The sequence below is a fragment of the Pleurodeles waltl genome, chromosome 3_1, assembly GCF_031143425.1.
Source record: "Pleurodeles waltl isolate 20211129_DDA chromosome 3_1, aPleWal1.hap1.20221129, whole genome shotgun sequence".
Taxonomy (NCBI): domain Eukaryota; kingdom Metazoa; phylum Chordata; class Amphibia; order Caudata; family Salamandridae; genus Pleurodeles; species Pleurodeles waltl.
The window spans coordinates 361,446,809-361,463,255 of record NC_090440.1 but is presented as its reverse complement, the minus strand read 5'-3'; the positions used below and the strand labels follow the sequence as shown (position 1 = coordinate 361,463,255).

The following is a 16,447-nucleotide window of genomic DNA, read 5'->3' as shown; positions in this document are numbered from 1 at the left end:
GGAAATAGTCTGTTATGGCTATATTCAACTTGTTGAGAAAAGCCTGGTCTAGAAGGGAGTCTGCAGAGAAACGCCAACCTGCTCTGTACAGATGGGAGCCTGGGAACAATAGCTGAAATTTGACAGGAGAGTGATCCCAGAAGGTACAGGGCAGATTGGTGACGGGCGAGATCTAGGCCCCTAGTTCTTGCGTGGACAATCCAAACAAGAGGAAGAATTGAGCGGTGTGGAATGTGTGTGTACTCTCTGGTGGAGGGATGTGCAAGCCGCCATAGGTCTCAGAGACTGAAGAGATCCAAGGCCCCTCTCAGGACATCTACTGAATGTGTATGAGGAGAGGGTTGTTTACTGGTACAATCACTTTCTGTGTTCAGGACTAAATTGAAATATTCTCCCCAGATATCGTTTTCACTGGGGCATGTTGCAGAATGTTAACAATATCTAAGAAAAAATTGGGAAAATAGTTTACCAGAGCTAGCTTTACGTTTTCAAGGGAGCCTGTAAGGACCATGAAATGGCTGTCTATGTCTATTTGTTGATCATGAAGGCAAAAGTCAACATGCGGATGCAGCAGGATGCAGGTCCCGCATGAGTATGTGCAATAGGAGGAGGATAACATATGGGGACCCCAGGTCTGTGCAAAGGTTTGTGTATGGCATGGGGTTAAATGCATTTCTTGAAGAGATGCATTATCTATGGAATGTCTGTCCAGGTATGCTAGTACTTGCAGTGGTCATTTAAGCCTCAGATAATCCAAGATATTGGGGAAAGGTGTGCCGTAGGTGATAGGTGTGTGGAGCGGCAATGCCACAGTATCTAGGTCTAGAACATCAGAATGCACTACTGGATCACATGTAATGTAATAGAACCCACTAAAGTACAAACATTCAAGCCTCTCCCACACTGACAACCCCAACCGTCAGTGGTATAGTTTGCCAAATGATGAACCACGGTGTCCCTAAACAACCTATCCCAGAAAAAGCTAAATGAAACCAAACCAATCGAGTAATACAAACCATGGGGCATGCCAGCACCCAGCGAATCACAGGTGAACAAGAGGAATTGTCAGTTCAATGCTGGTCTCTCATCCACCTGGGTTGCGCCGGAGCCAACTCACCCCTCATAATGTGAAATATAAGAATGCAAGGCAAAGTGATCGGGGTCCACACTGGAATCCAACACCTTGCCCCCAAACTAACCGGACCCACTATGTGTAGAACGGAACTGGGAACGGGACGCTAAACATGAAGAGTTCTGATGAGATGTGAGCACCCTGCAGCACTTGGCAGCCTCCTCTGTGGATGTGAAAAAATAGACTTTCTCCTTCAAATCAATCCGCAACCAAGAAGGGTATAACATCGCATATTTCAAATTGCAGTTGAATGTGCGTTTGACTTCCACAAATTTCCAGAAGACCTCTTGTACCACCATCGTGAAGTCTGGAAAAAAAGGCATCACTGAGGCTTGGTAATGCAATGGACCGCACTCTCTTGCCAGCCTCAAGATGGTTTCCTGATTGCAAAAGTTAAGAACTCGCAAAATTATAGGTCACTGAAGAGCTCCTCGTGGGGGGCTGCGTGCCAGAGACCTGTGTGCTTGTTCCACTAGGAACTTACTGGATAGGCTTTCTCAGACAAACATGTCAATCATAAGCGTCCCAATGCACACAGCCATCCTACAACTATTTGGGGATACCCTGTAAACGTTGTTTCTTTGTGATCTTCCATCTAAGTCCTCATTTGTAGTTGTCACCACTAAGGTCTGTGTCTCTAGTTTCACCAGTTTAGTCTTAGTTTCAGTGAGGTCGTCGTCCTCAAGGTTAAAAATACTCCTCTCCACACCACTGAGCCTGACTGAGTGCTGGTCCATCCATTCAGTTAGATGGTACAACCTTGGTGCCATGTTGCTTTTCGTATCGACAGATTGTACGCTGGGTTGAGGTCCAAGAGCAGGGCCATTGTGCACTCGCCTATGTTTGCCTGGTTCGGCGGGTGGTCTTGGTCATTATCTGGCATGGAGTCCATGCAATGTGGCATTTTCCTTGTATCGAGCCTTATTTAACCTCACCCTTCCCAGCGGTGGTGATCATTTGGGAGGGGGGTTTAGGCGATGGATGACAGCAGGCTTGACAAGCTGTCTCTGGCCGCAAGGAGTCGGGTGAGGGGCTTTGGATACCAACACCCGTCCTCTCCTCCTCCCGAAACGTGTCAGAGCAATATATGGGATAAAAGGATCACAACATTTATAATGTGCAGCATAATGCTTGACATTTTAAAACAGGACCTGAATTTCATGATATGTTATGATTTTCTGTTGCTCCAATAAGGTGGATTGTTATAGGACCAGTATTTGTGCTATAAAACTTAGTTAAGCATATCTATATGTATCTTTTTGATGAACTGTATTTATGCTTTGTTCAAAGGCGTGATCTCGCAATACCCCTGTTTTACATGTTACTTTTTAGATCTTTGGTTGTATGATATATTGTTTTCTTGGATACATGCAGTATGACTGAGTGCGAGTGCTTGAATGTTGGGAGTGTTTTTTTTAGAATGAGTGATGTCTGTGACCCAGATACATATATGCACTATTTGTGTTTTTGTTGTATAAACAGACTTTTTATTGTGTGTGTGTGTGTGTGTGTGTATATATATATATATATAAACACGTATATATGAAGTTTTGAATATTGTATTATACTATATGACAAGCTTTGAACATTGTGATGAGATTAAGAATTTAATAACATTGTTTGTGACTTAAATTTGCCTCTTTATCAATATTGCTTCAATAGGGCTTAATGTAAATAAATAGACTATTTCTTTATTTTTTTCAACAAACTGGAGGCAGTTCTGTGGTGTTTTACTTAGACTTTCAATTATTACAGATTTATATGTCTCAATATCGGATAATAACTTAAAGTGTTAAGGGTATTAAAAATCCAGTTAAGAGGCAAAGAGTTTAGTCTCATATTGGGAAATTAATGAAACAATGGGTTGGGGAAATTAATGAAACATCGGGTTGGGGAAATCCTCTATTCATTAGCTTTTGATAACAAGAATGGGGTGGCAATTTTATTTCATAAAAATCTACATTTGGATTTCATTTTGTGTGAAACAGACTTGTAATGCAGGTAGCTTATGGCAGGCATTAAGATTGATGGTATAGCATTCTTTATTATGAATTTGTATGATGCAAATACTTTTAGCAATAGCTTTGGGGAAATTAATTTTTTATCTCAGTGATTGAGCCTTTTTGGATAGAAATTCTCATAAAATAAATGTTTTTAATTCCTCCTCTAAATCCTTCAACAATTGTTCTCTCAAAAAGCAGCATCCAATGCTTGGAGACTACTTAATCTTGACCACAGGTAACATACTCTTATATCCCTGTCCATAACACCAATGCTAGAATTGATGATATTTTTTTAAGTGAAGAATTGGTCCAGGCAATGATATATGCTATCATTGGAGTGACAGCACTATCAGATCATGGCTTGGCCATAGCTGTATTAGATATCTTACCAAATAAAGGGAAAGCTAGGAGATGTGTGTTAATAATTCTTTACTTTCCAATAAAGTTTTTTTATCTAGTTTTGAATAGTTTACTAAATATATTTTTTAATTAAATCCCAGTGGTGATGCTAAAGTCAATCGTTTATAGGACTCCCTCAAGGCAGCAGGTCAAGGTTTCATTATTAATTATGTACCCTGAAAAAGAAGGTGGCTCACAAAACTTCGGTACAAATTTGACAGAGATAAAAAACATGCTTATTATACTACTAAAACAATAAGGATAGTTTAGAAAAAGTTGACAGCTGCTAAAATAAAGTTGATTAAAAGATCAACTAAAGATGCATGTAGATATCTGTTAAAAAAAATGCAAGGTTTTATGGAGATCAAACTAATGCCGGTAAAATATCAGCTAATTATCTGAAAATTTAAATTGTGAGTTCTTTGGTCAAAGATGTTCTGAATGAACATGGGTTGAAAGCCTTTCATTATAAATATTGTTCATACCTTTATGCCAAATTATAAGAAATTATACTCATTAGAGGGACATCCTTATTTTTCAATCGTGAGAGCAGTGAGTACTTTCACAGAGGCCATGTTATGTTTAAATCCAAAGAGAGAAAGAGATCCTTCATAATGTCAGAACTACTGGCCTGTATCTGTAGATCAAGTTGATTGGAATTTAATGTACAGGGCTCTTTAATGGTGTGACATTCTTAGATATATCTTGTTGTTATTACTGGTTCCCTAGTATTTTTGTTTATGTTAATGGTATCTTGACTTCATATTTTTAATTACATAAAGGATCACATCAAGGCTGCCCTCTATCCCCTTTGCTTTTTTTCCTTGGAGCATTTTCTCAAACATATAAGACAAAGTATGTTGATGTGTGGAACAGTTAAAATTATCATATTAAATTCACAGTTTACACTGATATTATTTTAATGTATATCTCTAAACTAGAAACATCACAACCTGTTTTTTTCTTCAATTATCTATATTTTCCTGCTGTTTCTGGTTGCAAGCTAAATGTTGATAAATTGCCTCTTTTTAAATACTGCTTTAAGAATACACTTCAGTAAGTAGGACCTTGATAGAATGTTCATACAACTTTAAAGTTTAATTTGGAAGAACAAACATTTAGAATAGGTAATTTGGTAGAGAGATGGTCTCTCCTATCTCCCCTGGAGGGGCTATCTGGACACAATCAAGGTGTTTCTTCCAATATATATTTTTTTGTCAATGTTACGGATTAAGATTCGTAAGTCTTTTTCATCACTAAAACCACCTCAATTCTTTCTAGGTTTTTGAATTACAAAAAAGGCAAGAGTTGCACTAAATCTTCAAAACCCCAGGTCCTTTTCAGGGGTGAGGGTTGGGGCGAAATGCAGAGTTTCCAGACTTTAAAAAACAAGTGAATCCACTGAGAAACGTTGTTACTTTTCAAAACAAGACTCGTTCACTTATAAACAGGTCCTTGATAAGACAAAACCTCCAAAACATTTCATATACCCTACATCCTCTTTTTGTAGAGAGAGATTTCCTTCCAGTACCACATGGTATAATAATATGGTCACCATTAAGTCATAAGACATTTTACATTTTTAGATATTATTTCTTTTTTCAACCTTGTTGACATCTATCACCTGTCCATATTGTGTTGTAGGCAATATGATATTATGGTTAATGGACTGTTTACTGGTCTGCAAAATGTAAGTCAGATGTGAGTGTACGATTCAGTACCAGTAATCTTGTAGGAAACCAGGCCTCACTTATTAACAAATGCCTAATTTCAATAGCACATACAGGAGAGAAATCTACTACAGAATTGAAATGGGAATGGGATCTGGGCCGTGAATTTTCTTTGGACTTATAGACTAAAATAAAATATGGTCCAAAATGTATTCCACCTCACGTTCTGCGGGTGCCACTCAGACACTCCTCCAACTCTTATTGTGCAAGCTTACTGTACAAAGGTCTAAATCCATCTTTACTGAGTAGTGATTAAAAATGTCATGGCTACAAATCTCAACTTCAGGAAGAGATCTAAACGTGCACATCATTTGTGAGAAAAGGAGCACAATGTACAGTCAATCTCCTAGTACTGGCACCTCTGTAAAAAAAAAAAAAAAAAAAAAAAAAACACACACACACCCTGGAGGCAAATCTTCCCCCAATCAAACCTTTTCTATAGTCTCTCTCTTCTGCCACCCATTACTATGTTCAGGTCCCCAAAACATTCAACCAGCCTCTTCTAGTTGGAGCATATCAGAAAAAACTTCTTGATAAAAACCCTTCAGTCCTGGACGAGAGAGATGTTAGCAGCATTGTGGCACTTACGTTCCTATCTGGGCCATCCACAGGACATTGCTGTGAAACCCTTTAGATCACAGATTAGCAAACCCACCTTTTTTGTATCTTCCACTAAGGCAAAATATTATTGTGGAGATAGTTTTGAAGATAGTGCAGGCCGGCAAGGGGAACCCATGGAGTAACTATCAGGATGAAGGTAGTGTGATAATATTATTTTTAGGGCCTGGGTGAGATGTGCTGCAGCATGTCAGGTGCCTTTAAGAGGTGCAGGGTGGAGTCTAGGAGGCCGTGGAGAAGGGCTTTACCACCAACCTGATGGAGGAGCATGAGGGTTTTAACAACTGTTCTGAATTCGATTTCTGAAACAAAAAGTTTCTCTTTCTTTAGAAGAGAGAGCTGGTATAAGGCCATTTTTGCCTTTTAGGCAATGTCTTTCTTGAGGGTGAGGTTGGTGTCCAGGGTGAATTCAAGTGATATTGCATTCAGTGAAAGGTGGGGATCAAAGCCATCAAGGTTCAGGTCATTGAACCAGGACTGTACTTTGTCATTTGTTATTCTTGGCTAATAGCAGCAATTCAATCTTGGTTGGGAGAGCTTCTGGTAGGTGGCAGACATGCAGTCGGTGTTTGAGGTGTTGGATGGCTGAAGCAGAGAACACTTTCTAGAAGTGTTGTGTATCATCGGCATAGTGGTAAATCTTGATGCTGTGAGTAGAGCATCAAGTGGTTCCATATAGAGGTTAAAGGTGACCAAACCCTAGGTGACTCTGCAGGTGAAAAGGATCTTTTGAGACCTGGAAGTGCCCATGCGAACAAACTAGTGCTGGCTAGAAATACAGGAGAAGAACCATTGGAGGACATTGCTGGTGAATCTCTTTGAAACTCAAGGATGCATACAACAGTGGGATGTTTGACTGTGTCAAAGGCAGTGGAGAGGTCCATCACTATCTGGAGAAATGGATCATCTTCAACTGTAGTCAGGAGCATATCACCAACAATCTGTATGGTAGTGGTTTACATGTTGCAGCATGGTATGAAGGCAGACTGGTAGTCGCACTAGAGATAATTGGCATTATTGTGATCTTAGAGTTGAACACAGACTGCTTTTTTATTAACTTTCAGATGAACAGTAGGTGGATAATGGGCTGGTAGTTGACAAGGTCATCAAGGTCCAGTTTAAAGCAGTTAAATGCACACTCACATTGAGCAGGGTTCAGAGTGTGGGAAAGGTGTTGCATATTTTTAAGGAATCATGCTATACCAGTTTGTGCCTAGTTATGAATTTGGAAATGTAGCTGAGTGTTTTACATAGTCCCTTTCCATAGTTATAAAGTAAAATCTGCTTGTTAGCTGAAAGAGACAAAAACTATGCTTCTATTCAAGTATTTTGTTAGGTGCATCAACCACTGTGATCTCACATTTGTATGTTCTTTCGATAACAAATGAAAAATGAATTATTGCCTTAAAAATGACAGTATATCCTAATGATACAGCATTGTCAATAACCCTCAAGGGTAACATGAAGTAGTACGGCTACAATGCTTACACAAATCATTTAGTTAGAAATATTCCCTGCACTTGCACTAAATCCTATTTAAATTAGGTCCAACAGAATTCAAGTGATCCAACAAGCCAAAAGAAAGACCAAATGCTGGTAGATGCTAAGTACTGCCACAATTTTATACACTGAACACATCTCTCAGTATGTATCCATTTAGTGTAAAAAAGTAGGTGTACATCAGTATATGAATTACAGTAATTAAGTTTCAAAACTGCACTTTTCTTAAAATTCGCAACAGGCTTTGTGCCGAGTGAAAATAATTGGATATATTTTGAAACACAGGTTGATGTAGCTTTTTACCATTGTTATTGGATGCTGCTGAGTAATCATCCATTCATGATTCACTTATAACAATAAATTAAAGCCCTAATTATAAACTATGGGAAACATTTCAATCCCTGTGCAAACGATTTGTGCAGGGATTAGAATTGTACATTATGTGGCAATGAATGTAAGGAGCATTTATCTTGTGGTAATGACCACAACTCATGCCCACAGCAGTTTTCACCCGATTCCAGCAGTTCAGACTGGTAAATATTAACCAGGGGAAATGTACGGAAAAGAGGTACAACATGGCAAATACAAGTTTCTCGTGTTATGTGAGATTTCACAGTACAAAGTATTTGCTGCACAACTAAGTACTGTACCCCAGGACATTGGTATTCACTGGGTGTGGCAAATACCCTACGTCATTCCACTACACTCATACTCAAGGGAAATGGTTGGCGGTTAGCAGAGGAAATTATGTATCATTTGGAGTACTGCACACTGACAATACAGTCACTGCTATGTATTCTTACAACAGAGAAGATTACAACAAGGTTCACTATCAACAATGAACCATGATTTTAATTCTGAAGTTATATGTAGCAAAAATGGGTATTGGGGGTTGTATTAGAGTGGTTTGTGAAAGAGAAGATGTGGAGTTCAAGCCGAGTTCCTCAGTGACGCAAGCCATGTCATCACTCTATCCAAAGTATGTCTACCAGTGTCTGCCACGAAGAGCCACTTGTGGTGTAGTGTATGTTTCACTGACTTTCTCATGCAGAGGCTGTCTGTTGTAGCAGCTGAAGAAATAATAAGCATTACCTTTGCTCCTTGATGACTTACCTCTTTACAGAGAATTTCAAGATCAGCTCCAGAAAATAAATTGGTTAAAGCTGCCAAGTTTTCCAAGGACACATCAGAGTCAGTTGGTGTATTTTCAGTGTATATTTTTAGAATTGAAAGACGGGCCTAGAAAGCATGAAAGTAGATTAAAAAAATATTAGATGTACAATTTTTGTTAATTACTTCAATTTCACAGGTTCTTTGAAAGATGGCACCATATGGTATTATCTTAGAAGGTAAAAACAATGCCGATCAATCTGGAGTTTTTTAGAGGCAGTGTTTGGTAAGGCGGGTAACTAAGTGTCACCCTCAGCTGTAATAGAAAGAAAATTCCACAATTATTGGATCTGAAAAATGTGGAAGCTGGGAATATGGACCCTTTGTTGAGCAAACATCATTAACAGAGTTAATCTGTGCCCTTATAAACGAGTCTTATGAAAAGGAGCAAGAAGTTGAAGTTTGGAGTGATCTAAAAAGATATATGCAACAAAATACTGGACAATTTTGGCAAAAGGTCAATACTTGCTTTCCATCTAATCTAGATGTGCACACCTTTACTTTGCGAACAATAATCGCAATAACAAGTTTTTCTGAGAGCAAAATATAACAAGGTAACACGCCACAGTGATAAGAGATCAGCTTGATTTAGGACAGGCCACAAACAGCACACCATTCCTGAACATAGAAAGCCACAAATAAATGTTAGGTCAGCAACGAAAATGCATCAAAGAACACACACAGACTCATTTACAAGGTGCATTTCTAGTCATCTGCTGTCTAACAAACAAACTATGCAAGGCCTAATCATCAAAACCTAATGATTACAAAAATGTGACTAAGTAACTATCAAAATAATAGCCTTGATGGACAGCTCATCCAAGCAACGGAAAACTATGAAAAAATACAAAAGATAAAGGCAGAAGGGGCCTTGGCCAAAGCCTACTCTTTCCTTGTACATCAAAGTTTACTTGTTTGAAGATCCTTAAGCTAAACTAGTCTCTAGCTAGATCTAAGAACATAGCAGGCCTCAGTCCTGCATATCTGTTCATCAGCTAATAATGAAATAAGTATGTGTTCTCAGTTGACATCCTCCTCCACAATGCCACTGAGTTTCTGTCTGCCTTCCTTTGTGATTTGAGGCCAGTGCAATTTTTCCAATTTACTGCAGTAACAATTTTGACAGTATAACGAAAGATACCAATGTAGTAGCTACTTGGATGTGTTTTTCTTTGACGAACAAGTTTACAAGGGACTAGAACTGCAAAATATCTTCCTGATTTCGACATCATTAGTCAGTTCTAACAAGATAGATTGCTTCTTTCTATGGTTCTGTGTATTCATTTTTTGAACAATCTTATTTCGCATTTTCAAATGGAAACAGGTAAACATGACACCTCGTACAGAGTCACCAGAGATGATGAATCAGACTCACATAACGCAAAGAACAAACCATATACATCTTTATACAAAGGGAATCGTTGGCTGAAACAGCTGCCACCCCAATCCCTCACACAGTGTTCACATTTGGACAGAACCATCATTCGGTTCAGGAAGACATGATGTGGTTGTCAGATGGGTGCAATGTGTTAGAAATCAACATATGGAGACCTTCCGCCAAGTGGAGGCTAGTGACATTTGAAACTGGTGGGGCATAACATTTCAAGATAAACGACCTGTCGTGAACGAGCCTGGCGGTCATAAGGGGGTTCTCCTTTCAAAATTTTCGAAAAAGTGTGCAAATGAGTGCTATTTTAAGTAAATTTGAGAAAGCAAGAAAGTTGGTAAGGCAATTGTGAAAGTGTAGTTATGACATCAATAAAGAGATTTCGTATGACGATGTATATAGCTGCTTATTCAGTAGAACCACAGGACTTCATAAAAGACATGTGAGGTGAAAATGGTCTCCTTAACATAAATGGCCATATGGTGCATAACTCTTTCATGTTTGCCTTTACGAGGCCTGTACATTTAATGTCAGGAATGCTAGCTGCGATCTTCAAAACTCGACCTTACCCACCCTCCCCACCCCTCACACTGCTGCTCCAGTGCCCGAGCGTGTGCCTTGGGGCTGCCTTTAACTTTGTTTAAGATTTTAATGACATTATTTCAGTTACATCGCATTTACGCATATGCCAAATTACCACCAGAGAGCGCACAAGTCTTTACTTTGTCAATGAGGATTCCATCTTCCCATTGACAAAGCACAAGGACTGGCGCGTGGCTCTCCCACGCCACAGTACAACCGTAGTGCTGCTGTGCTGAAAAGTAAGTGTGGCGAGACCCCCGCTGGAGCTCATTACAGTTTTGTCCAACTGAGCAGAAAGACAAAACAGCATTTGGCGCCGGTGGGGGTTATGTCCGTTCATATCTTTCAAATCGAATTCCCCAGCGAAAAACTGACAAAGACTTCACAGCAAATGTTTAATGGCGCTTACCGTGAAGTCTTCGTCAAAATCAAAATTTGATCCGTAAAGTAAAGACCAGTCTTCCTGGAAACATGGAGCTGCCGGTCACACCAACTTTAACACAGCAGGAAGGGCCTGGTGGGTGCATGCGTGGTCTCACGCCAGTGGAAAAACTAAGTAGACCTCACCAGCGCTAAAAATATTTATAGTAAACATAGAAAGAAAGATAAAAACAGTTTTGGTACTGGGCCGTCAGGAGTTATATATACTTTTTTAGTGCAATGTGGAATCTGCCTCTGCTTCCTTGGAGGAAGAGCAGCAAAAGATTAAGATTACAGTTACACATGTGAGTGTCGAGTCGCACTGCGTTAAAACTAGGGACTGATTAAAATGGTTGGTGCTGGCGCTATGCTAACTCCGTAAGGGCCACTGCCGGCTGGGTACTGTTGTTTGCTTGTCTATTGCGAATGAAGCCTGACTGTTGGGGAAGTTATAGCCAGCCAGACATGGCACAGGTGAGCAAACAGCTTCCCATCGCAGTTGAGGAGAGTGATAGTGTAGAAAAGAACCCTTGTCATGGTTACCCCCCCACTTTTTACCTGATATTGATGCCAACTTTGATTGAGAGTGTGCTGGATCCTGCTAACCAGGCCCCAGCACCAGTGTTCTTTCCCAAAATCTGTACACGTGTTTACACAATTGGCACACAGTTAAGTCTCTTGTAAAAGGTACCCGTGGTACCAAGGGCCCTTGGCCAGGGAAGGTCTCCAAGGGCTGCAGCCTGTATTATGCCACCCTGGGGGACCCCTCACAAAGCATATGTGCACTGCCTTTGCAGCTTGTGTGTACTGGTGGGGAGAAAAAGACAAAATCGACATGTCAACCTTCTCCGGGTGCAATGTTCCCAACCCACTACCTGTGGCATAGGTATGTCACCCCGCTAGCAGGCCTTACAGCCCTAAGGCATGGTGCCCTATACCACAGGTGAAGGCATAGCTGCATGATCAATATGCCCCTACAGTGTTTAAGTCCATTCTTAGACATTGTAAGTGCAGTGTAGCCATATTGAGTAGAGGGGAATTTGTCAATACAAACTCCACAGCTCCATAGTGGCTTCACTGAATACTGGGAAGTTTGATATCAAACGTCTCTGCACAATAAGCCCAAACTGATGCCAGTAAGGGAGTTATTGAAGAATGCACCCAGAGGGCATCCTGGAGATGCCCCCTGTATGTTAACCAAACTGCTAGTGCAGGACATACTAGTCTGTGCCAGCCTGCCACTTTCAGACACGTTTCTGACCACATGGGGTGAGAGCCTTTGTGCTCTGGGTGGCCAGAAACAAAGCCTGTCCTGGGTGGAGGTGCTTCACACTTCCCCCCTACAGGAACAGCAACAGCAGATAAGCTATGCATAAGAATGAACAAGCAAACAACTGCAAACAGGGGGTGAGCTTGTACTTAGACCCTTGTGCACCCTTTCCACACTCCTCAATCCTAGTATCAATAAGAGGAAGAGAAAAAGAAGAGAAACATTCACCCACCTAATCCCAACAGGCAACCCTAGAAGCATATATATATTTTTTAATCAAATCAATTCCCCGCTGAGGGTCAAGAGTTCAAGGCAGCATGTCATCATCAGAGGAAAGCAGATGGTGTTCCTTAGCCGCCTATCTTTCAAGTTTACAGGCTTTTTTCTTGGCTTGACATGAAGGCTGGAAGCACAAAGCCCCTCCCCCCAAATGTATTAAAGCAAGGTCTTGTGATTCAGCAGGCTGGTCCACATCAGATGAGGTAACAGCCCAAGCACCTTTCTGGGCTTACTGTGGTGTGCGAGCGGCAATTCTCTAGTCCTGGTGAAAGAAGTGGATGCAGCGAGGGACGCACCTGAGGGACAGAATCCTGTTGCATTGCAGATGTTGGGTGATAACCTTGAAGTCTTTACGACGAGCTAACGTGTGAGGAGACACATCCTGAGATATTGAAACATCTCCACAGAAGACGATTGGTTCCTGCTGGTGCGCAGCTCGCAAGATCTCATCTTGTTGATGAAAGTGGAGTACCCGGGTCAGGGTATCTGGTGGCATGTTCTTTTGTTGCTGAAAGGCAGAATATACTCTGTGGGTAGAGCCCAGGAGAACTGAAGAATCACCAGGAAGCTGCACGATGTGGGCAAATAGAGCCTGGACACGGGATTCTAGATCAGCTGGCGAAATAGAGGTAGCCTGGCCACAGATGTTATTGCGCCTGGATTCTCCAGATGCTATTTTGTCCCACAAAGTAAGTTGCCCCTCTCCAATTTTTCAATACATGGCATCCTATCAACATTGTCTAGCATATGATCTGCCACCGTCGTCTCCACAGTAATCAGGCGTGCCTCCGTCAGACGCATGGATTAATTGAGGTCGGAGATGGGTTTAATGAAATCTTGGCATGGTGAGGTCCTTACAAGATTCAGCGAGCTGTGCAGGATGTCTTCCTTAGTTGCTGGAGCATGTGAGTCTGAGCTCTCACCGGAGGCCAGGGGCTGGGAAGCAGCCCCTCGGCCGAGCAGAGTGAATCAAGTTTTTGGAGGAGGATCAGTGTGGCTTAGCTTTATGCGGCACAACAGTAGGACCAACAACGCACAATGCACTGCTGCTGGTGTCTGTCAACGCTGGGAGTCAAGGCCCCCGTCTATCGTAGCGCGACCGTTGAGCAGACAGGTAAGGCCCTGGATAGGATTAGAGATCAAAGTGCAGGTATCGCTGTCCTAGATTAACAGACAGCCCAACTTCAGCCAAAGCCAGAAGCAGGATGTCTGCAAATCAATAGGAAAGGGGGTTCCCCCAGTGACATAGAAGTATGCAGGAGTTAGTGTAAAGCAGAACAACTCCAATGCCCAAAGCCTCTGGGCTCCCAGTAGAGCAGTAGTGGCACAATTCACCATGTGTGGAAGTCAACGTCAGGTAAGTCTCCCACTTCACACAGACCTTCCATCAATGAGAGTAACCACGCTTAGTTAATGGCCTAAAGTAATGCAGTCAAAACATGCCAGGTATCACCATACTGCCAGGTTACTCTCTCCCCCTCCAGCTTCACCTCTGATGCCACCTCTCAGCGCCATACTGGAGGGCCTGTCTCAAATCAGGGCCCACTCACCAGCACGGGCCGGAAGGAGGAAGAGCCATCCAACATGCCAAGCTCTCTCAGCAGTATTTCAATGGCTCTTACATGTGTGCCCGGGGGTTCACCACAACAGGCAGTGCAAGTGGCGTAGGCTCGATGTGACCCCCAAGCCACCACACGCCGGCACACACGTCTGGCACCCTCGTGGTCTGTCCTTATGCTAATCTCTAATCCTCACTTATAATGGCATCATTACATCATGAAACTGAAGCAACACTATACTCGTCCTATTCATTGCTAACACTTTCACTCAATGTCGATGGAGACTTACTCAAATAATCAGCTACTTTATTCCTATGGCCAGACAAAAATTCCACATTATAAACAAAATGAAGGAAACATAAGGATAACCTTGCCTTGGTGGTTTGTGCGCTTACAGCTCCCTCTGTAGTTAAAATTTTAAATAGGGGTTTATGATCAGTATGTAATGTGAACCATGCACACCATAAAAACTGTCTAAATTTCTCCCTGGGCCATACTGCCGCCAACATCTCCCTCTCACTTACAGAAAATTTCTCCTCACCAGGAGACGAGTGAGAGGAATTAATGATAGATGCCATCATCTCCTTTTTAGTCAAAATTCCATCTTTGCTCACTTCGTGCACCAGGTAAGTTACTGACCTCATCACAAACTTTTATTTCTTTCCAAGACTAAATTTACCCTGTTATAATGTTCTTGTTTGTCACATCCCATAATAAGAGTATTGTCTTGAAAATAGGTTGCCCCCTTTACATCTCTGAACAATACATGTATCAGTCGCTGAAACACTGCAGCTGCAGAGACCAATCCGAATGGCATTAGTACAAACCTGTAACATCTAAACAGAGTAATAAAAGATGTCAAATTCCTGCTGGAAGAATGAGGCTGACGTTAAGTTGATGGTGGAGAACAAATTTACTCCTTTAGTTTCCGCTAGAAGTTAACTGACCTTAGGAAGTGGAAACTTGTTGGCAACTTTGGCCCCCATTATGAGTTTCCGCCGCCCGCCAAACTCAACCCGCCAATTTGAGTTCCCCGCTGGGCTGGTGGGCGGACACATTGTTTCCATCTGCCGGCCCAGCGGGGAACAGGGCCTTAACATTGCAGCCGTCTCCTAATGGAGCCAGCTGCAATGTGGCGGTGCAGCAGCAACCGTCGGGCATTCCACTGCTCGTAATTCGGGCAGTGGAAAGCACGATGGGGCTGTGCATGGGGGCCCCTGCACTGCCCATGCCAAGTGCATGGGCGCCCATGGGCCCCGAGCCCCCCATTCCACCAGCCTGTCCATTGCGGTGTAAACTGACATGGACAGGCAGGCGGATTACAACCGCCAGGCCTGCCAGGCTGTCAAAATGTGGCAATCGGACCGCCACGATCTCTAAGATCAACACATAATATTATTCTACCACTGGACTTCCTGAAAAACGCCAAGGGAGCCAGACATTTAGCACTCTCAACTGCCTCAATAATTACTTCCTTCTCTAATCTTTCTTAATTACTTCACAACATCATTCTTCACATTTCCCACTTTATGACACACCGGTTTAACATCATTTTTCAGCACAATTTTGTCTGTAAACCTGCCCAACTTCCCTACAGTACCTGAAAATACTTTAGGGAACTGTTCCATTAACTCTTTTTGAATGTGTATCACAGGGTCTCCTAGCAACAAAACTAGATATTTTCTATTGGGATTAAGGGTGATACCTAACGCTCCTTATCAATCCAACCTAAAACTGAGGGATCTCTTTCAGCCATATATAATTTGCCTTCTGTTTTCCTGCCCTTAAGCTCAAAGGTTAGAGACCTAAACCCCACCATAGGAATCCTTTCACCTGTGAAGGTAACTTGTTGTTTGCTACTGGGAGGCATCTTGTCACCTAAAGTTCTTACAGACATGTTCTGCTACTTAGAGCGTTGTGAAATGCTGTAGGGTCACCCCGAGTCATCAACAATTTTTATCTCCAACCCTCCAATACACATCACACAAGTCAGTTTAGGCACAGTTTTCCACATCATATTTCGTTAGATAAAATTAGCTCTTAGATGTAACTGGTCAAAAGTAATAGGTGACCCAGTGGCACTGACAGCTACTACTGGGGACATCAGTGTGCACCAACAAACAAGTTACTTGCCTTCGGTAACAATGTTTTTGGGGGAGAACCTAACTGTAGATTCATTACCTTTAGAATATTCCCCAGTGCAAGTTGGATCTGGAAGTCTTCATAGCAGCGCTCCTGAGTGCTGCGAGGTGACTGTCTGCTGCTCTGTGTTGACCCTGTTTTCCCCCAGATTTGACAGAGCAGAGCTGCATGTAAGAACTACACACAACCTTGCTTGACCCTTTCCGCGCCTTCAGGCACCAATCATGAAACAGTAGGAGGAATCAGTCTAGACCTC

The 16,447-nt window shown here is 42.0% G+C and overlaps 1 protein-coding gene across 3 annotated transcripts in view; it reads right to left on the bottom strand.

Moving 5' to 3' along the window:
- AFG2B (AFG2 AAA ATPase homolog B) overlaps positions 1 to 16,447 on the bottom strand; it is a 201,594-nt gene that overhangs the window by 51,564 nt on the left and 133,583 nt on the right. For all 3 annotated transcript variants that reach the window (XM_069222523.1, XM_069222522.1, XM_069222524.1), the window contains one exon: positions 8,496 to 8,621. In XM_069222523.1, coding sequence (XP_069078624.1) covers positions 8,496 to 8,621 — 126 coding nt within the window. The remainder of the gene's footprint in view (positions 1 to 8,495; positions 8,622 to 16,447) is intronic.